Source organism: Stegastes partitus, unplaced genomic scaffold (genome assembly GCF_000690725.1).
Source record: "Stegastes partitus isolate 25-593 unplaced genomic scaffold, Stegastes_partitus-1.0.2 Scaffold347, whole genome shotgun sequence".
NCBI lineage: Eukaryota > Metazoa > Chordata > Actinopteri > Pomacentridae > Stegastes > Stegastes partitus.
In genome coordinates, this window is record NW_007578078.1 from 135,178 (window position 1) to 158,696 (window position 23,519).

Below are 23,519 nucleotides of genomic sequence, written 5' to 3' on the forward strand. Positions count from 1 at the left end.
GCACGCACACTTACAGCCACCCACACACAATCACCTTTTTTTAATACAGCATACAGTATATGAAGCTCAGTAGGTAGCATTTATACCATAAAGGACTGCTGTATGGCTTTCTAGCACCTTCATACTGATTAATTTCCTCTGACGTTTTGAAATACAATATTAATTTTTATTTACATTACACAAAAAATACTGACCTACTAAAGTAAACTGAGCGACTGCTTCTTCATGAAAACAACTTCATTTTGATACTAAACATTATCTTTGAGCATCTTGATCATAACTAGTTTTCATCCAAGTGTGAAAATGTAAAAGAAAAACAAAGCAAAGGCTGATCCTGTATTAAGGTCCACTTTGTGGTGCATCTCATGGTCCTGACTGATGCATGGAGTTTGTTCAGAATTTGGAAATGGTTTTCAGAATCTGACCTAACTATAGCACTTAAGATGTGCTTGAAAGTTCAAACAAAAGCAACAGTAGAATTTAAAGTTCACTGGGTCTGACCGATGTCTGGATGCACACCGTTGACTGTATTGAATCCCTCAACAGCCACTCCCTGAACTCTACCAACAGTCTGCAGATTCATATTTCCTCTCATTATCTCATGACCTATGTTCCTCCTCTATGTCTGTGTGCAGATGTAAAGCTGCTGGAGAACCAGGCATTTGTGGAGGGCGTCCAGGAGCAGGTGAATGGTGCTCTGCTGGAGTACACCCTGTCCACCTACTCTCAGTTCCAGGAGAAATTCAGCCAGCTTGTGGTGCGACTGCCGGAACTGCGAGCCCTGAGCACGCAGGCTGAAGACTACCTGTGCTACATGCATCTGAGTGGGGAAGTGCCATGCAACAACCTGTTGATCGAGATGCTGCATGCTAAGAGAGCATGTGTGTGAGGAATGCACACAGGATGCTCCGCAGCCATGTGTTATTTGTCTAGGTGAGACTATGTGTGTGGATGTGAAAGTGTGAGTGAGACGGAAAAATCAAATGAAGATAGACAGGTTCACACTAGGCCGTCTCTGTGTGGGCTTTGTTAGAGTTTGAAATGATTAAACTCAATCTGTACTCAAAGTAGTTTTGAGATTTTGAATGTCAGTGTTTTCATATCCTGCAAAACTACATTAATGTGACCTTTATAAACTGGATTTTCTACCCTGTTTTCAAACACCTAAAATTAGATCTGCCTGTAGACTTACATTATATACTTTTTGACCAAATATAACATGAATCCAAAATCCCAGGCAAGATTTTTTACATTTCACAGAGCTGCCCAGCTAACATTTAGACTCCAGCCTGCACCAATACTGAACAGCCATTTAAACATGGCATCCAGATGAATGTCATTTGTAACTACTCGCTTCATTTTGTACTGTTCACACTTAAATATCTGTGGGACATCCCTACAAAACAGTTACCAATGCCACTTTGACACAATTTCTAGTGTGAACTCTGGTGCTGTAGGGGCCTGATGTTGGTGCCACATCACAGGATGGGACTTTTTGCTGGGTAGACCAATGTGCACTTTTTAAAACTGATTTTGTAGTCTCTTTTCAGAATCAAATTGTAGAATTAAAACGAGTCATTTTTGATCCCACTGTGAGACGCAACAATGACCCTAGATTATTAATAATAATATTATTTTTGGATGAAAATGAATTTCAGGAAAACAGAACACAATGTGGTCTTGTCAGACCAGACTCGCACTATTCGTATCATAGCACTTGCTCTTTCTGTGTCCAGCCCTACAGAGAACCTAAATGCGAAAGCTTTATGAGGTTCAGTGAATTTTTGTTTCAATCTATTTAAATGTTAATATATTGATATATCAAAGCCAGACTTGTTAAGAAAACCGCATTCTTAAGCAGTTGCTCTATAAACGCTTTTTAAACCAAGAAAACAGAAAAATGAAAGGGATAGATAGATGGAGGAGAAAGTGAGATGGACACAGACAAAGAAAGCGGGACATGAAAAAGCCAATAAGAAAGAGAAAAACTGTACACTGCAATGTTTAGTCAGTGAAAAAATAAAAAGGAAGGCAGAAATATTACTGTCATGCAAAAGGTAAGGGACAGATGAATGACAAAAACAGCATTTTTCTTTTTTGAAGTAAATATATGTAAAACAAAAGGAAACAACTGTAATGTTTTCCTTCGGTTTTTTCTGAGTCTCTGACACAAGCAGCCAGAAGGAGCATCTGCCCAGATTTGGTTTCACATGTCTTTGTCAAACTTTATTTATTTAATAATAATATACATTTTTAATAATTGATAGTTCAAGAAAATGATGGACCTTCGAAAATGATGGTGCCACGGGCACAATCACATTTATGTCCCTTTTCATCACGCTCTACTGTATGTGGACATCTATACTGACACTGTTTTTTGTAAACAGAGTGAAAATTGTGACTTTTCCTCTGAACAGTATATTCCATAAGGACACCAAAAACAGCAATGTATGAGTTTGTTTCTCAGTACCCTCCTGCTCTCAGCCCAAGCCTGCTGGTTCTGATTAAAGAGATAAATATGCATGCAATTTATTTTCATTCTTTAGTTTTAAACTGAAGCAGCTGCATACTGTGTTTGTGAGGATGATTTTCATCAGTAGATTAATCCATGTTTGGTGCTCTTGTCAGTATTTATGGCAGCAGGAACATGCTCTGTTACGCCTTCAAATAAGAAAGCAGAATGTTTTTTGTCCTGAGTTCAGGCTATTGAAACTCATGATGTTAGATTAAATTCAGGACATCAAGTCAGTTTTGACTTTGTTACTATTTAACCACCATCACAGTATTCTCCTAACTTTGCTGAGGACTGTGAGTTGCCTAAACACAACAATAAAGACATGAATTCATGTTTGAACTGCCACAAGCACATATTTAGAAAAATAAATGAAATATATTGATAGGTTTGCAGATATTTTGTGATTTTGCAAATACATTTATTAAAATACTATTTCTTTGAATATGTATGCTGCAAATTAGAAGCATATGAACGTCATTTTTTCCTTCAATCAGAAACCATATTAATTTCTGCATGGAAGAGGAAATTATGTTTTTTTTTTTTTCCCCATCAATCAGAGGAGTGTGTGGTGAATTAAGCCAACATAGTAATATGTGGTCTACAACAGCCTGTATAGTTGACTCAACCCCCTCCACACTTGTGGGTTTTCTGAGCAATTTTGTGTTGCTGTTTTTCACAGATGTCGTTACGCAGCTCGTGGGCAATGAGGGAATATGTTTGGTCAACAGACCAGCAGAATAGGGAACAATGCACTCAATACCAGTCCTTTATAGCTCACTTTATGAATGAGAGATGAGTGTAAAAATTCAGAGGTATTAAGCCAGGCAAGGTGAGACTGTATCTAATACACATAATAATAATAATTATGCTTCAAACTATTTGATGAATTAACAGGTCAGTGTTTGAGTATGGCTCATTGTAACTCTGCACTGGTAGGAATAAGAACTGAATACATTTTAAACAGGTCAGACAACCAGTGGACAATCATCAGGCCCATTCACAGTATCAGAAACCTGAAGTCTCGGTCAAAACACCACACTGTGTATTTGTAGCATCATCTGTGGCACTTACTGTGTTGAAAAGTAACATTCATGTGTTTAGTCTCTTACTGGTCAGTGACATGTAGTACATTTTTTTTAAAAAGAACACGATTCTCAGAGACGACAGTGGTACTGATCATCACTGTCTCCACGACCGAGTGAAAACAAAGACACCGTCAAAGCAGTGCTTGTTTATTGTGCAGCTCAACTCTCTCACTGTGGTCGTTTCAAATCATTCCTTGTTCGCCATTTCAAGGTGTCGTAGACAATCACTCCGCCTGCCTTAACTCAGTGTCTGCCTGAACACACTCACTCACTCTCACACACACACACGCACACACACACACACACACACATATGCACACATCTTGGTTTTCCAGTTGAGACAGCTGTGTGTTATCACTCTGTACAGTATATTTATGTTGTGAAGTGAATATCTACTGCAAGATGAAGATACATTTCAACACAGAAAAGTTCTCTGCTTTATGTTGAGGTCAAATCGCTACTGTTGTGGAACTGATTTTCTTAATATTGCTTTCTTTGTTTTTTTTCTTGGTTAACTCTTTTATTCCTGTGAGTTGACAGTCTGTCCCGTCTTAAACTAAAGTGCTTTTCTCCCAAAAGAGAGAGTGACTACAACATTTTGTTTTCTTTAAATATACTTTATTGTAATAGCATCAAACAAATAAAATTCAGCAAAATAAAGCTCCACTTGTGCGTCGGCTGTTTTTGCACAATGTTCATCAGCTATAATGATATGATACAGAACTCATACATACAAGGTTCAGTACAGCAGTCATTGTGTTGAGCCTTGTCTCACTGTAGAAACATTCACATGTTCTAAATCATCAAACATTACCTTAAATCCTTAAAGGAATGTCTCTACAATACACAGCAGTTTTACTATGAGATGTGTAATTTTCCCAAAGTCTAACATGTCTTCATTCTTATTATGTACTTGTTATGCTTTACAGAGTGGTTACCTTTCATGCCAGAATAAAGGTCTTTAGGGGGAAATTGATTTGTTCCCCAAATGTCCAACTACATACATAGCTAACATGCAGATCATGTTGAAAATTACAACATCAGGTCAAACAAGACACATATTTCAGACCATAGCAGACCTTTGGAATGCAGTCACTAACATTAAAGATAACATGATTGTTATTTTAGGATCTACATCAGCTGCTGCAACCAGAGTCACACAGAGCTGCAGCATGTCCACAGAGAACCAGCATGTAGAAACAGCCTGCAGTGCATGCTGCTCTGGGAAAGACAGGGAGTGTCAAAATGGTTGCTGCTTGTAATCATACAGACTCCGTCTCACTGCAGTGTCTGAAAAAACCCCATGGTGCAACAGTACTTTGCAACCAGATCATGTAGATAGGTACTAGACAGAAGGCAACAGGACGCAAACCCTGTGGTCCTCAAGTCTACAAATTATGCAGCATGCCAGTGCAAACAGCAGTGTTTTACACTCACCACACTGCTGCATGCTTGTTTAGCTGTGAGGATAAAGTCTTATTTTAGAGCACTGATCACACTTTCTGACAAAACACCATTACATTTAATGATCCACACCAAAACTGTATTGCAACTACAACACAACAGGTAACGTGTTCTTGTTTTGCACGCTATGTTTGAGTTACTATTGAATTGTGAAGTTATTTCAGCTAAACATGAGGACAAAATGAGAATGAAGCCTGGAAATAAAATCACTCACATATCTGTGCTACTGGGATCATTTCAATGTACGCTGACATTTTTAAAAATTTTATAGGAACTAAATGTACTACTCAACAGATTATCAGTTGAGTTGATTATTGCATCTGATATTCAGCATTTTTACAATTCTGGGAATCATGTGTTATTTTTTTTTTTAAAACCAATCTTGGACAAAATTACAAATAAAAGTTCTCTGACAAGTGTGCAGTTCTGGCTCTGATGTAATTGCCTTTCTCTATTTGTATTCTCCACAATGTGATCTTGAGCAATGTGTCACCCCCAACCCTATCTATCACCCGGCAGTCACAAATAATAGCAGCCTATCAGCACTGACGGCTAAGTGTGGAACAGTTCTCTTGTATTTAAACACGTAACACATAAAGAAACCAAAGCATTTTGCAGTTTTGTTGGAGTTTGTATTATTCTAAATTTTGAAAACAAGATTTAGATTTTCACTGCAAATGTGTAGCAGTTCTAAATATGCTTATCAATTATTAATTCCCTTGGTTAGTAATAATTGGTATTGACCCTGAAAATACCATATTGGTTGACGCATAGTGCAGTGTCTAAATGTTGTTGGTAATGACAGGCAGACAATCTTGTTGCTGTGTGAAGTAAAAGTAATGATACTGAATATTGAACAGTCTGATAACAACCAAATCAGGAACAAAAAGAAAATGTTGTGTTAAATGCTGTTGGGATGTCTGCCTCCACCTCTGTATAATGTACACCAACAGAAATGCATACATATTATTTTCCCAATGCAACACCAGCTCCCTGTCATTGCAGATACAGTGTTCTGATTGTGCAGGATTATTTACAGAAACTGTTTTCAGGGATGTACTTTTGCAGAATAACCCAGATGTTGCTTCTGACAAGACCTTTACTGTTTGTAAAATAACATTTCCAGATGACAGAGGCGATACAAAAGAAACAAAAGACCTCAGCTGTACTCAAATCTGACATAAATGACCCTTTGAGGTTGCTGTGACACAAATCTGTCTTTTAGAGGTATGGATGTGATAACCTTGAAGATCCTCTCCTGACACGTTTGAAGATATATAAAATATGCTTTGAATAATAATCATTTGTGTCTGATATGGTTTTCCCATGAAAAAAAAAACCATGAATATCACATCTCTGCTTCCATCCACATCTATGAATATGGAAATTTTTTTCATTTCAGCAGTTTAACTACTGGATACAAAGATGTCCCAGTTTTTGCAGGCTTCACATTTTCTGATGGACCTGGACTGGCTCCAACTTGCTTCTGATGTCACAAATCAGAAAATAACTAATCCGGTAAACAAACATCACTCTGCACAGTGAAAAACCAAAACACAATTTTGAGTGAATTGGGTCTTAAACCTCTTCACTAATGTAAAACTACACAACAAATGTGAGATCCTAAACGGTTGGGGTAATATTGATCTGATATGTGAAAAGGAAAGTGACAATGTAGTCGAAGGTGGAGCTTCATCTTTCCTTCACACTCATTTCCTTGCAAGCTTTCCGTGCAGTGTGTACGGGTCCAGTTCTCTCTTCTTTCAGAGTGGTGATGATGATGTGTGTAGTAATTGAGCACAGGTTCCACTCCATTTGCAGTTCAACAACCTGTGGTAAAATAAAGTAAAAGGCATTAGCTACGACTCCCAGCTCTGACTGACGTTCAGTGTTTTTTTACGTTATGGGAGCGCGAGTGTGTTTGTGTACAAAAGAGGACAGAAGAAGGGAGAAGAATGAAAGGCAGAGTGAGAGAGAGCAGGTGTTGGAGTGGTTAATGGCTGACAGTGTGAATAGCCAGCGCTGTCCCTTCTTGATTAAGGGAATGAACTTGTGTTTTGTCTCGGCGGTCAACAATGAACACCTAGCAGCACTCAAACACTGTCCATGAGGCGTTCCTCGCAGACGCCTAAACATTTAATGATTCTATTACAAACTTCCTTCTCCACAGTGCTGGCAATTTAGAGCTATTGACAGTGACTTAACCCTCTGGAAATATGGGGACCATCTGCTGTGTCCGTCTGCACATTCTCCTCAACAAAAGACATCGGGCCAGTTTTCACACAGGCCTAATGTTGTGCACTGTGCAGGTAAATGGAGACAGTTGGAGAAAAATCAAACCCCTTTTGCTCCTTCTCCTCAGATCAGCTTTTTGTGTTATATGTGAATCTTCCTTAAATTGACAGTGTTTAGAAAGTGTGCGCTGACCCGTGGGGAGAAGTTCATCCTGAAGTCATTAGTAGATGATGTTTTCTATGTTATTACTCAAAGGCTTTCAGAAATTACAACTACTCTGTTTTCTGTATCAGTGGAAATAAAAACAGGATTCCACCTTAAAACAGCTTATAGAACACTTAGACTATTAAACATGATATTAACAAAAGCTGACTGAAGTATACTGCGTGAGTGACTTCATTCAGTCAACTCAAATGTCAAATGAGGAATTTCAATGAGCATTAATGCAAATACTTATTTTCATTTTTTCCTCAAGGCTGTCCTCCATATGTCGTTTGGTTTGAAGGCAGATACAGAGAAAGCAGGTAGAGTTCAGTACACTCCTTACAAGGGAGGCCATGGTGGTACAGAGGCCACAGGTGGATACTGGGTTTTGAAAGTGAACAATATTTAGTCATTTTCAGAGACGTAACGGTAATGGCATTGACCAAACTCATCTTACAGAGCGTGAATAAAGGCAACCATTGATGTATATGCCATCATAGCTTTGTTTCAGCTGAGCAGAGAGCGATCAGTGCAGTTCTATGAATCTGTCAGAAACCTCCAGCAGCACAGAGTTTCACAGCATACAACTGAGGCCAAGTCTTCAGGATTCACACAGAGAAATCTCGCAGCATGCAGTTTTGTGGTTACACAGATGGTTCCTCTCTTTCAGTCCAGTGAGTTTGGTAATAAACCCGAGCAACTGGATAAGAGGGTTGTTTTGTTTTTTGTTTTTTTTACAGTCTATGATGAAGTTTGTGGGGTGTATGTTTTGTTTGCTCATCTATAAATGAATCAAAGGGTGGCCATGATAACCTCAGGATTACATCTGTCCCCCACATAGTGGCTACACACCTACCCATAGAACTGAAGTTCTGTAATCACATTTGTAATATCAACAATTTAAAAAGTATAAACTGAAACAATGATTGCAGATTATTTTTTTAAAAAAAAATTATTATTTTTTTTTTAAATTACTTGGGGCCACATTAAACAGCTTATTTAAATTATACCTCATGGTGTATGCTTACATGGCAGTCATAACACTCTGAGCAGTTGGTTTAAAAAAGTGATAAAACCCCCCAGAAACAATTAGTGCCGAGTGTGATTTGTCACGCTGTGACAAGAATGATCAAGGTATCAATCTGTGAGCCTCTCTAATGTGACTAATGGTCTGAGCCTGGCCACCCCCACAAGAATTGTCCGGCTCAGTCACTGAAAAAACACCACCCAGACTAGCTTGTCAATTGCTTTTTCTTTTCTTTTCTTTTCTTTCCTTTCCTCTCTTTTCTTTTCTTTTCTTTTCTTTTCTGTGGTTTGTACTGCATTTGCCACTGGTTTTAGTAGCCCATTGCTCGTGGGGAGTCACAGAGGACACAACAAAATAGGTGGACTAAAAACTTCAGCATTAGAATCATGCTGGTGTCTGCTCTGAACAAGCTGAACCAAGCACAAACAATCTGGCTCACAAGCTAACACTAAATACAACAGTTTCATTTGTTTTCTAGAGGTCTATAAAAAAAAAAAAAAAAAAAAAACGTTCCAGGGACTAGGTACAGGCGATTAAAAAATGTTGCCATGGCTCCTGTAACAAGAACAGTTGCGGAGGTCAGAAAAGAAGCAACTGTCATGGGAAGAAGACAATTCATTTACACCTTTATTCCAAAAATAGCTTTAGTAATTTGTGATCCCTCTCTGAAAGGAACTCTCCCTGATGGTCCCACTGTAAATCTCCACAAAGGCGGTTGGACCATCACAGAGTCACACTTTTATTTCATAGTTTGGTATTGTTCTAGAGTTGTACAGCCTATCAGAACAAAAAAACACAAATTGTTCACTCCCCAACTGAGGGCATTGCAAAAACTAGGGCAGACAAGTCTTGTCAACACACTGGGGTGGTCTATGTGCACATTGATGGTATGTCCAAACCAAGTGAGTTTGTGAACAGCTCCAGTGCAATGAAATCTACTGATCAACGATTCCACAAAAAGGTCCCTGCAATGTGTGAGCTGCTTTCACACAGGACGTGGCACCAGTGCTCTGAAACCATCCATCCATGCATTATCTATACACCGCTTAATCCTCACTAGGGTCGTGGGAGGCTGGAGCCTATCCCAGCTGACTTTAGGCGAAGGCAGGGGACACCCTGGACAGGTCACCAGCCTATCACAGGGCTACACTTAGAGACAGACAACCAAGCACACTCACATTCACACCTATGGACAATTTAGAATCACCAATTAACCTCAACATGTTTTTGGACTGTGTGGGAAGAAGCTGGAGAACCGTGAGAGAACCCACGCTGCATTGGGAGAACATGCAAACTCCACGCAGAAAGATCCTGTGAACCGGCGACCTTCTAGCTGCGAGGCAACGATGCTAACCACCGCTCACCTTGCAGCTGCTATGAAACCCATGAATTTTAATTGCTAGTGCCACGCGACAATGACCTGACGCTGCGCCAAGGAAAGTGCAAGTGCAGCGCGCAGGTCAGAGTGGCCGCACGCTGGCTGCAGTCGTAGTTCAAATTTGCTGATGTATGACCACGCGGCCAATAGAAACAAGGCCTCTTGGATTGCACGGACAGCAAAGTGGAGAAAAATCTGGTGCTGTGTTTGCCTGAAAGAGAAATTTGTCTCACTTCTCTGTGTATGAACTGATACGAGCTCCCAAATGATTCAAGAGCCGCATCAGGCTATGCCTGCTTCGTACCTGATGGCTTGAACCCAGTCAGCTGCACCACCTGTTAAAATCAAAAACAAACACAACATGTTCAAGTTCAATCAGTACTGTAATATATAACAGGGTTTTTCCTGCACAGAAAAAACATTGGAACACCCCAAAGAGGTTTAAACAATCCCAAAGGAAAGTCACCAGTGCCAGAATTAGAATTAAGAAAAAAAAAAAAAACACCTTCTTTAACCAGATGTATTTATTGAGGTTTGATCTATTTAAGCATAACCGAGACTGTTGTTGAGAAAATTGTCAAAAATAACTGGAAAAAAATGTAGATTTCTGTCAAATAACATAAAAACACAGACTCCCTGTCTTTACTGTAGGCAGACTGATCATTACTGTTGAGCAAAGCCACTCGCAAAGACCCATTCTGAGCAGGAAAAAGCCTGTGTAACACTGAATAGTAAACATATTTACAGTATGTGTTACTTACTTGATTTCCTGATGATGGTTTCAAAGAGAAACTCACAAAACTCTCTTTTCTGTAACTCTCTGAAATAACAAACAAGACACTTGCATTTGTCTTTCAGGACACAGACATTTGTTCATGCAAGGCCAAAACATGTAAAACAAAGTCATACAAGCTGAGTGCAATACAAAGATAGATTTATGAAACACAATGAGAGAAGCGAAAATGCAAACAATTTGAACAAAAGAGCATTATGAAACATTTTAGTATGCACTCTTTTGGTTGAGTGTGTCATTTAATGACAGACTTGTGTCAGCAGAACAGATTGCTGATGGCATGTCAGATGAAGTGACAGGGTGTCACCTTCAGTCTAAATGCAGTGAAGGTGCAGGAGAGTCTTCCTAACAGTAGCAGTGGACATGACAGGTCAATATAATGTATTATGGAGAGTAGGTTTCAGATTTTATGCAACCCCTCATCTTTCCTCTAGCACCCCTGTTGGGACCAATTATTTAAGCCCTTAAAAGCTTATTTATGGGCAATGCCAGTGGCTAACAGGAGTCCTTCATAGTTACGTATAGTGCAGGTTTTGACACCCAGTTGACTGTCTCATCTCTGAAGCACTGCAATTATTCATTCATTAAACTGAGGGTGCCAGGGTGAGGGTGCATTTATTCACACAGAGCGATGGCAGTGAACAGGTCTGCAGTGTAACACCTTCGTTAAAAGTTTGTTACTGAAAGGTAACATCTGCCAAGAGTTTTTAACTTCCTTGTTGTCTTCACTCTAAACAAATTCTACCACTGCCTTCTGCGACCATCAGAAACATCTGAGGAAAAACTCAAGCAGCCAATCACAGTTCTTGCAGTAAATGCATCTCTGTTGACACTGTAGCCCTGACATAGAGTTACAGTTCTGAGGCAGCCTTGCATGTAACTGTTGTACACTCAAAATGAACCTCCACAAACACGTCCATCTTTGTTTTGCAACTTTTATTAATGACAACATAAGTCCCAGTTCAGCACAAGCGCATTCAGTTTCAGCCTGCATACATCACCTTCCTGTAACTCTCGTCTTTTACTTAAAGCGACAGCGCTCTTTTTAAAGGACAAATACAACAACTTTTTTCCCTTCAAAATATTGTAATTTTTTAACCATTGTGAGAATAAAACATGAATTGAATTGCATTCTTAATTTAAAGAAACGTATTTCTAACTTGACACAATGATATCAAGCCAGCAAGAAATGTGAATGATGAACTCAACATGTTTCAGAGCACTACATAACCACTGAAGGTAATGCTTAACGCTGAAGTTTAAATCCAAGAACAGTAAAATAACCAGTCTGTTGTTTGTCCTACTGAATATTTTCATATGCAACAAGTTCAAACAAAAGCTAGCTGAAAGAAAGTGCAAGAAATGCTGAAGCTATAACAACGCCCTCACTGTATCTTTACTCTTAGTTGCCAGGTCAAAGTGATCCTAAGCACTACAGCTGAAGGCAACTGGACCTCGTTCTGAGGTTCTTGATGTTTCACTTCTCACCTAAGAGACTTCCTCAATTCAAACAGCCTGTTGAGAAGTACCAGGTAATTCTTTTCACATACTCACTAGAAGTGTCAATGGTTGTGAAACTACCTCAGGACTGCATGATAAATACCCAAATTGTGCTCTTGTCTATTATTATTATTGTATTATTATTATTATTATTATTGTATAATTACTATTATTGCTTTATATAATAGTATTAGTATTGGTTGTAGTAGTAGTTTTGTTAGTGTTATTATTATATTTTATTTTATATATTTTATATTTGTATTATTTAAATGTATTTATAGTTACAATTATTCATACTTTCTGTACATAATCTGCTGCTCACAGATGCCCCCCCCCCTGTCTTTTGTGTGTGTTGTTTTCTTCTCTTGCTTACTTGTAATATGTTGCTCTTTGCCCACCTAATTGCCCCTCGGGATAAATAAAGTTTTTTCTGATTCCGATTCTGATTCTGATAGCTGTTTCCAGTTTAACATAGGTTGCTTTCTACACTCCATCTCAAACCATCTTTCTTTTCTGTTCAGATTGTGAACATTGCTGCAGTTTCCCCTGTTCTGCAGATGCAGGTGGATTGTGGATTTTTGTTCTGAGAAACTGACTCTCCTGTGCTTTGACATGCTCTTGTGGAGCTGTTGTTTTGTCTCTCCAGAGTAGAAAAAAAGAACCAGTGGAATGCCATTGGCATCCCATTTATAGCTGGTATATCAGAGAAATTTTGCACTTTGGACCCAGCAATGCAGTGACAGAAAAACTGGTACATCCCACAGATAACACACTCACAGACAAGCTGAGTAATATTGCATATGCATCCATCAGAGTAAGGAGTGCACAGACCTATATATATGAGACACAACCACAAGCGCACAAAGTAGCACAGGAGAGCAGCTCCTCAAGAGAAGACTCAGAAAATACCCTCATTGCTTTATGAGTCTTCAAAATCTGATTTAAGACTATAAAGCACTGAACACTGAGAACTACAACTACCATAAGTCATTGTATGTATATTGCAACAAACTGATTTTGTTGAGTTTGAGTTTAATGTTCCTCAGTCTTGCTACTCTGAAACAAAGTGAATGATCTTATATGTTAAACCCGTTTGCAGTCCCCTTAAGAACGAAGCAAATGATGATAAATATCTTCTAAAGGCCTTGAGATATGGTACAGAGAAACTCTTAAGAACTTTGTATGAAAACACTGCCCAGTTATTTTTGTTAGAGTGTGGGGGTGGAGTCATTCAGAACTCGTAGGTACACACCCTCAAAGTATGCTTGCTTTACAAAACTACTGCCAGCCAGCACAGTGTTCACTCAAGGGTGAAACCATTAACAATGTGTGAAAGTCAGAAATTCAGGGATGCTGACCTCCAGCCACACAGGGTCTATTCTAATGACTCCTGTCTTCAAATGTACTTAAAATGTATTGACAGTGTCCTGTCAGTATCGGCATACTGACACGCTACAACTGGTCGTTGCCATGGAAACCATGGCATTGTGGAAATGTTTAGGGATCAAAATAGTACGTATGTTTTACTCCAAAGTTAAGTGCAAACAAGACAACTGAGGAATATTCATTAAGCCAGTCGCAAATTACCATCAGAGGTGCAAAGTCAATGTAAGAAGGTTTGCTTTGAAAATCTGCACAGCAATACAGTGCGATAGAGAATGTTCTCTGCTGCTAACCTGGTTGAAGCAAATTGCTCCATCAGAGGAAAGTTAGATTTGAGGAAACACAGAGGCACAAAAAAAAAAAAAATCAGTGGGGGAGTTTTTATAAACCCTTGAACTCATCTCTAATAAGTCATCTCTCATAAATACTAGCTGCTTCATTCATGTGGCACAAGACCACATTAAAAAACACCGGGCTTCTACCTCTAAACCTTCTGCTTTGTATTGTTAATGCACAAACCTTACTTCATTTCACACATGCTTTAAGGAGATAATTTTGAGTTTATTGTCTTTTGACAGATGTTCACCTCTCCAGTAAATTAAAAATATTACACAAAGAGCGATGCTAACAGCAACCAAAAGTGTGCAAAACACAGAATGCTTCTCATAATGTTCATTGCTCATGGTTATACTGAACATTTTCTCAGTTTAAAGCTTCTTCCTCTCACTGTACTGCAGTGAGCCAGTCAGAATGAACTGCAAACCATCAGATAAAGCTTAAGTCTTCCTCTGTGTGTGTCTGATAAAACATTCAGACACAGTTTCCTGATGCAGTGCTCAGTTTACAGTAATAAATCTGACACAACAGCTATCTGAATAAATCTGGCTGCTCCCTCCATGTTTCTTTTTGCAATCATTGGCCTACCATTTTTGATGACCAGTGAGGTGGAGGTGGAGCTGGTGGGTCCGGAGGTCTCACTGGTCTCAGGGCTGGAGGGGGACGGTGGACTGCGGCCCCAGGAGGTAATTGGGGCCCTCTGGGAAGGTAGGAAGCTGGTTGGCTGGGAGCAGTTCTAAAAATACATAACAACGCAAAATGAGTCTGAGTTCCAGTACAATAAACATTAGTGAGGATGGAATGTCTTCTCTGTCCTGTAATGAACGATGTGATCGCTGCTGTGTGCTTTTTGCCTACTCACCGTGAAAGATAAGGCCTTTCTCTTTTCTTTGATCCTCTTTATTGCATTCCTCACCTAAATGAGAGGCAGTCTTTACACCCATTGGTTTGTCCAAAAGGCTGGCATCCTCATATACTGTACAAAGATACATTTTGGTATTCTGCTGCAGAGGCAACAGCAGCTCTAATGATGGAATAAATGCTTCTTACCTCACTGTTGTAAACTGCATATACAAGGAAGACATACAGCCCCTGTTGAGAGGAGAGAGACACATTAAGATGCTTGTATGATATAGGGACAGCAGGAAACCACACTTAGTGTGCTTGTAGTTGGTCTAACCATCATGCAGGTCCGTCCGTGTCAGTCTGCACAACCATGCTTGAAATGATCTAACCACAAGTGGACAACTACAGTCTGCAAAGGGTTACTTATTGTGCAGATATCATTATGTGGGTACTCGACAATGGCTGGGCAGCCTACCAAACACCAGGGCTGACAAAATTTCAGATCATATGGCAAAGGAGCTGTTGCCTTAAACTTTCACAAAGACATTGCTGTTACTACAGATGGACATAAAGTTATGTCTGTTTCCAGTAAAGCAGTACACAGTTGCAGATGCATATGAATAGGAGATGATAGATTTTGGGTGGCTGACGATTACTTTTAGGTGTCCGGATTAGTGCACCCTCACTAATTTCACTCTGAGTCATCTTGTTTTGGAACTGGACCTGGTGTTAAATATAGAAAGAGGAGAAGAATAAACTGTATTCATACTGCTACAGACAATTTTACCTTAAGCAAGTCCATTTACTACTCCACTCTGTCACCTCAGGCAAAGTGTACTTTTTATTTTACAGACAAAAGTAAGAAGCATGTATTGCAAAATACTTTTTTTTATGCTCTCTGTCTGTGTGGTTTTTCACTCCCTTTTGGCAATAACTTCAGTTGGATTCAGCAGGGTGCAGCACTCAAATCTAAGCCAAACTGAATCCAAACTGATTGTCCCTTGTGTTATTAAGACAAATCTACAGCAGAAATACAATTTGGAAAAATATCTTTTTTTTCCCCCATATGATTGCAGTTTGTTCTTCTCTTTGTTCAAAAGTTGGGATTTGTAGAAATATGATCCCTTTACCAAACCATCAATGTTACAGCCATGGGCTATACGTATACAAAAGACACCAGACACTCAAACTACCAGACAGGAGTCTTTCTTTCTAATGAATAGCAGGGGCGATGCCTCTGGTTGTGAAGAGAAGCCCGATGGCATAGATGTCTATGAGAAAATTATACCACTTCTCACTTCATTTGTTACCTCGTTTAACATTTTCCAATGAGTTTATGGCCTCAATCACTAGGTTGAATACAGCATAATGTTAATTTTATAAAGGATGGTCCTATGTCGCATAAGATAGACAAAAGATCAACATATATAAAAGCACCGCATATTAACTTGGCAGTTTTCTTTTAAAATGGTATCAGCATTCCTGAAAGATCCCATGACGTTTATATAGTGAGAGGGTTTCTTCTGAAGGAAAGAGTTTTTAGAGCTGGAACTGTGAAACAATCCTAAAACAGACACTGACAAAAGCTTTCAGCCTGTTCTATCTTTTAAATACCCCATTTTTGTTAGGATTATAGTTTGTTCTTCTTGTAAGAAATATACATTTCTAAACCTATGACCATGCTGTGCAATATTTTTCTATATTCATACTGTACATATAACTTATACTGTATATATAAAACTTATTTTATATTTAAATCTCTTCTATTTTTTATTTTTTGCTCTTTATTTTGTACTTTATTCTATGTTGCACTGAAGGAGCTGCTCTTAATCTCATTGTACATGTGTATAGTGACAATAAAGGCATTCTATTCTATTCTATCCATGTTTGCAACTGGTCACCTGGTGCCAACACTACCTCTTTAATGTAAACACGCTCTGAACTAGATTCAGATAACCTGAGTAAACTTAGACTTGATCAATGGTACTACGGTGGATGGAGATCAAGTATTGGGTATTTATCTGAGAAATTAACTTTTTAAACTCTCTACTTAGTTGAAGCTGCATAAGATACAGGAATCAGTTTCCTACATTTCATGTATTAAAACAACACACTGTAGCAAATGGTTTGACTATTAGGTATAATGTCATTATTAATGCTTATGTAAGCAGCCAAAGACAGAAATATCATAGCCATCATGTTTGAACTGCACTCCACCATCACTCACCCCTGCATTTGTCTAACCTCTGCTATACGATATTGTCAGCCCTGTTTTGCCCTATTAGTGCTCATTCTCTGCTCTGTTTTTTTTTGTGTGTTTTTTTTGGTAGGAAGAAGATGGGCTGGCCCAGTGTCATCCTCCTACCTACAAGAGGGAGAACTTCTACTGTAGTGTTATCTGCTCTTAGCTGGACACTGGCAGTAAATCTAAATTAACTAGCAGTTCTCTGGGGGTCACCCAGGGGCTAGCTCATTTTGATTAATTAAAGACTTGGGAGGAGCTAGGAGGGGTGGAAGGGGTAAGAAAGGACAGAGAGAGAGAGAGAGAGAGAGATAGAGAGAGAGAGAGAGAGACAGAGAGATAGAGAGAGATACAGAAAGGTATAAAAAAAATAGGGACAGTGTATGGAAAAGTGGTAAATAAAAGAAGACCGTGAGAGAGAGGAAGTGGTGCTTTGTTATCAGGGGAGGAGAGCTAGAGGTAGATGTGGTATGACCTGTCGTTCAAAGCACTGGCTGCCGCCTCCCACACTAACATACACACGCACGCAAGCATGCACGCACACGCGCGCGTACGGGCATGAGTACACAGTCATCACTACAAATGTATGATGAGCAGATAAAGATGACTGCAAAAATTAACTATATAGAAAACACCAAGTGGTATTGACACAAAGCTCGGACATACACAGACACACAAACACCTCCTCCCCCAGCCAAATTTTTCATTCCCTTGTAGCAATACAATTTTCTATTTTCACTTGTGTGTCTTCTAATGCTGTCAGATGTTTAATCTACAATATGAATAATACACTGAGTTACAGACATTTTGCTGTATTTTGAGGTAAATTGCTGCAGCTTGAAACAACTAAACCTAATGAAAGCTGCCCTATAAATCCATTTAGTCGACCAGTGATGTCTTCCCAGCCGACTATTTCCTGCAGTGATCAAAGCTATATCTCTGACCTTTAATGCCTCCATGAGACACACACTTCATTAGAATAAAGCCCTTCTTGCATTTCCTAACTGTAAATTTGCAGCCAAGCGTGATTTGTTCATTTGCTTTCAGGGCATCCAAAACTGTGGAATATCTCTATTTCTGTATTTTGTTTAAAATATTAGCTAACCCATCTTTTTCTCTAACTGGCTTTTAAATAATTGTGTGTTTTTATATATCCTGTAAAATAGGATAGGTACAGTAAATTATTATGTTAGAGTTTTGTTTTTAATATTTGATTTCATTTCTTTGTATAAACTGAATATGTTGTTTTTGTTCCCTGTTAGAACCCTTTGTACTTATTACTTATTAGTATTTGAATCTATTTACGATTTGGCATTAATATTCACAGCTGCAGGAGGAAAATAATTCTGATTTTGTCTTGACCTTTACCTTTAGGTACGAAAATTCACTTGTTCAAGCCTTTCAACAGTCTTTTTGCTGTTTCATGTGCACGTGTCCATTGTTTTTGGTGACTCCATGGTCTTTTCTCTAGCCTAACGATCAGGACCAAATTTTCACTTACATTTCATAGATTAAATTTACTAACCTACTATTGCACCTCCACAACTTGCAAGCAACAAAAACTTAAGTCCCTTTCAGAAATGCACCCTTTTTATTATTCCAACAGCATTTGGAAGGGTCACTTTTATTCAGTTTTATTCCAGGCCATTTTTCTCAAAAGTCATGATGGCAACCACTTGACTGGATCTGGTAACATTATTGTATCACACTTTCGACGCTGCACAGTCATATCAACAGGTAGATGTGCAAAAGCAGAGCCCAAAGATTAATGACATTCATCAATAATTCACCATTTGACAAAGCATTAACAGGAGCTAAAGTTTAGCGTGTTGCTTCCAGCTGTTTGTAGGAATATTCCCTCTGAATTTAATAAGTACCTGAATCTTTATGAAAGTCTTCAAAGGACAGTTGCACACATTGAAGGTCATGCTTTCCACATTAAGTTGTGTGTAAGGCTACATGTGACGTATATTTTCACATTCACCAAAGTCTGTTAGTCTTTTTTTGTATGTACCTGTATATAGACTGCTTAGCTGTAATCACTGAGTTTCCAATCCATTGATCACAGAAGTATTTGACTTTATTTTGTTAACTGTTGTTAAAAATTAAGCTTTTATACTGATTAAATAAAGCATAAAAATACCTGTTTCAATCAAAAAAAATCATTTATTTCAAGTGAAGTTAAATGATACATTGCCTTCCAGATCTGTACTTTCAGCACATTCATGTCATTATTCCCGTGTCAGATCTGTGGGGATGGTGCATCATGGTGTGCATTGCTGTCTGACCAATGTGTCTTTTTTTAATGAAATGACTAAGTGCAAGTACTCTAGTTGGAACTTCCTAACTCTACCATTAGTTTGTTATCCAGACAGTTGTGTCTGAGCTTACCTGGAAAGAATTGAGAGCGATGAAGACATAGGCAACGACCACAGATAGATGGACCAGTACTCCACACAGCCAGGTCAGCCCCAGGATGGGTAACAGGATGAGAACTGGACGGGTCACAGCCCTAACAACACACACACACACAAAAACACACACATAATGTATGTGCAGGAAATAACACATATTTGCAGATGCATAAAGCTGAGGTCTGCTGAAAGAAAACGTCACTGTGTCGTGGTGCTATTTGATTTCTGAGGATTCTGCATACTTTCCCTTTCTCAACCACGCTGGAAAACATGTATACAGACAGACAGACAGACAGAAGGATCCAGCAAAGTGAAGTTTTCATGTTATTTTGATGACATTTTCTGCTCAGATATTTCCTCCTTGAATGCTCATCAAAGATCTTTGCACAGCTATAGATTTTACCACCTACCACAGTCACACTCCTGTTCCTTTGCAATCATCCTTTCAATGATCCTGGTGCTTACACAGCCAATAACCATTTCATGGGGCAAGGCAGAAAAGGTTGGCTTTGTTCAAACCACTATTGTTGTTACACTGCTGCACCTGGGTAGAGAGACTGAGTTTTCAGACTGCACTGTGTCTGCAAGGACAAAGCCTGCACTCTCTTCCCTTTTATTTTTGAAAGTCATTTTCCCTCTAATCTCCTGAATTGACGTAACATTCTAGAGCTGGCACAGACATCTACTTTCGCTGTGTTTGTGTGGGAATGAAGAGACACAGTGAGAGTGGGAACAGCGTTGTGGCATTTCCATCAGGCTAACACAACTTTGCAAATAGGAAAGCTGGATGGAAGAGAGCTGCTGAATGTTGGGTTGAAGGATTTCTTCCCTTTGTATGAAAACATTACAAATGAGAGATCCTAGTCTCTTCATTGCCACAAGACATATTAGTAATACTTTCTATTTCTAGTATACAGACCTGTGTATTAACCTCCAATAAAGCACATTTGTACTTAAAGTACTAACAGAAGAATGCTCCTAACACATATTGCATATAGATGTCTTACAATCCATTTATGTGTTGCCACGGTGAATCAGCTAACCACAGGAAGTTATTTAATACATTAAAGGATGAGTTCACCTGAATGACAATACCACAGTTCACACATAGAGATCTCTGCCTCTGCCTGAATACAATGAGTGGAGGTGAGTGGAATTTCACTTGCGGTTCTTACAAAATTGAAAATTCAACATCACCATCTGTTTCTCTTCAATGTTTTGCGAGAAACATCCCCTGTAGATGGATATGGTTTATCAAGAATCACCACCACTATCACACCATAGCTAGCATCTGAGACCATGTTGCTAGACATGTCACTGTACCAAACTGCAGCAGAATTACAAGAAATGTTTGCACTGTCATTTTGTAACCATAACAACATAAACAGATTTGACACAGTGAAAAGGGAAATTGTGTTTTCTGCTCAGCATCTCACTGGCAATTTTACCATGTGTACATAAAGTAGATGCTGACTGATTATAACAACAAAGGGACAAAGGGGAATTTTGTAAAAAAAAAAAAAAAAAACTGTCACAACTCTAAAGGCAAGACTGGTACTGTTTTGAATTTATTAAAAAAAAAAAAAAAAAGTCAGTGAAAAGGCCTAAAGCAACACTGGGCATATCCTACAAAACTACTGTCTACATATCAAAGTCTGGCTTATCCTATTCCTCTGGGCCACAGAGCTCCATTGTTTTTCAAAGATTATTAAAACACATGAGTGACCCATGCTGTTGCACTGATATTCTCCCTCATTATCATGAACACACATACTGTAGTTTATTGAATGCAGTAACACGTACATCTTTCTGATGCCACAAATATTCACAACAGTGTCAAATGGGAATTAATCCACTGCTAAAAATATACAGTCGTGACTCAATAATCCGACACTAAATGTAAAACCTTTTATGTTGGATAGCAAGGCTGCTGGAATGTCAAGATGGAGGTCGAGATACAAGGACGGCTTGATGCTTGAAGGGTAATTTGTTGTTAATATTCATTGTTTGTAGTTGCTATAACAACTTGTCCAAATAATACTTTCTGGGCGCCGGATATTTGGGCCAAATTAATGATGAATACTTGGCGCGGCCGGAGGGGGCGTCGAAGCACTCCCGCGGGGTGGAAGTGGCCGGAACGCAGAGGCAGTACTTGGCTACTGATGCCAGTTTAGTTAGCGGTCACAGCTCTGTTTCCACCATCAGTGGTGAGGGAGTGGCAGATATGCTCCACTGTTACCATCCGTGTTTACTTCTGTAAACACTGAGCACGCTCGCTGCATGTGACGTCGTCGTGTCCTCTTCTGTGCACGGGGGACACTTTTGGGTCATTTGAAGTTCACACAGCAGATCACATAGAAGTCGCATTTAGTTGGAAATGTGAATGAACTTGCAGAAAAATCGGATTTCACAAAAAAATCCGAATTGAGCATGCAGACTGAACATAGCCAATCTGTTTTGTTTGACTTTGATAAGTCAGATAATTATCTGTTATCCTTATTTGTGACATAAAATGTCATGTCGGAGTCAGAATCCAAGGCTGTCGGTATGTTGCGGCAATTTTTTATGGGTTCCGTTTGTTTTTCCTAAAAACCTGTCGGATAGCAAGGTTTTCGGATTGTTAAGGGTCGGATTATCGAGTCATGACTGTACTTGCTAAAAATTACAGTGATGTAGTTCATTTGGGAAATTACCTAACCTTTCAAAGAAAACTCTACTGTGAAACTTATATTCTCTTAAAGGTAGTTTTGGCACACCTGAGATGGCAACTGGCCAAAATTCAAGTTTATTTGGGTTAAAGCTTTTCTTGGTGACCTATAGCTTAAAGTAGCTTTTGTATTTAGCATTTTTCAAAGTACCATGCAAGGCTTTGAGTTTGGTTGTGTTTGGTGGATGCAGAAAGAGAGCAGCATTATTCTACACAATGTCTGGAGTGGAAACACGTTTGTTTGAGATTTATGAATCTCTTGCACGTACCTCTTACTTGTCACTTTTTTTGAGTCAGTTTGTCACAATATTCATGACACATTTTGAGAAACTCATTACTTCAAGAGGAATCATTAGATTTAAGGCTTTAGTGCCACAGACAGGGCAGGGAATTCAGAAAATACCAAGGGCTGGGCTAACTCACTGGAGACTATGGATGGGCTCCATGATGAGTCAGTACTGTGTTCTTACCAGGGCTCTTTCACAAAGATGAATTGCTTTTCAAAGTCCAGACCTCAGTCCAAACGGGAAGTCAATCCAGACACAGCCAATACCACTTATTATGAATACACTGCAATACCAGTTATCAAGTGCAACATTTATTATTCTAATAAACTTTCTATTAATCAATTAGTTATTAGGTATGCTGAATATGTAGTGTGGCTGGAGAATATTGACAACAACCCTATCCCCAGATGAACGTGGCCTTAATGCAGTTTATGTCCTTTATCGTTGGCGTTGTTGTCAACGTTACCTGCTAGAGAAGTGTTGTGTGTTATAGCTGCCGAGCTCACACAATAACATTACATTCAGAGAATTTGCCATCAGCTCCAAAATCCCACATACAGACTGTGTCTCATTTTCTCCAGAACACAATTTCTATAGTTAATTTAAATGTTAATAAGAAATATCTATGAAGTGACTGTCTGAGCCCAGTCTGCTTCAGTTTTGTGGCATAATCATGCACCAGAGTTTACGGGCTGCTTTTTATTTTTATTGCTTTACATCTATGTCTGTGTTTCTTTATCTGTATATCATATGAAGCACTTTTTTTATAAGCTGTTAAATAAATAACATTTTATTTACCTACACTATTGCAACTGAATGCAGGAAAACAGGATCATTTCTCCCACTAGGCTCAAAGGTATTTTGATTTTGATTGTCTTAAGCTTAAATGTATGTTGCGTAAAACTGTGATGGTATGTTATAATCACCAATTGTTGAGAACCTCTGACTTTGAATAAAAACATGTGGCCCTTTGAGTTTGAAAAGTTTGAAAACCAATGTTTTAGACAGTGATCCTGCTGTAAACTATCAAGAAGAACTGATTCTTGCTGGATGGATTCTGTTACAGATCATATTTTTTATATTTAAGTGAGGACAGAACCATA

The 23,519-nt window shown here is 38.9% G+C and overlaps 2 protein-coding genes across 2 annotated transcripts in view; one reads left to right on the forward strand and one right to left on the reverse strand.

Moving 5' to 3' along the window:
* LOC103358961 (nuclear receptor subfamily 5 group A member 2) overlaps positions 1-889 on the forward strand; it is a 13,990-nt gene extending 13,101 nt beyond the window's left edge. The window contains exon 7 of the mRNA XM_008284123.1: positions 636-889. Coding sequence (XP_008282345.1) covers positions 636-889 — 254 coding nt within the window. The remainder of the gene's footprint in view (positions 1-635) is intronic.
* Positions 890-10,195: 9,306 nt separating this feature from the next.
* Positions 10,196-23,519, reverse strand: part of adgrd2 (adhesion G protein-coupled receptor D2) — a 41,738-nt gene continuing 28,414 nt past the window's right edge. The window contains 6 exon segments of the mRNA XM_008284125.1: positions 10,196-10,243; positions 10,670-10,728; positions 14,509-14,656; positions 14,783-14,836; positions 14,971-15,012; positions 19,400-19,520. Coding sequence (XP_008282347.1) covers positions 10,196-10,243; positions 10,670-10,728; positions 14,509-14,656; positions 14,783-14,836; positions 14,971-15,012; positions 19,400-19,520 — 472 coding nt within the window.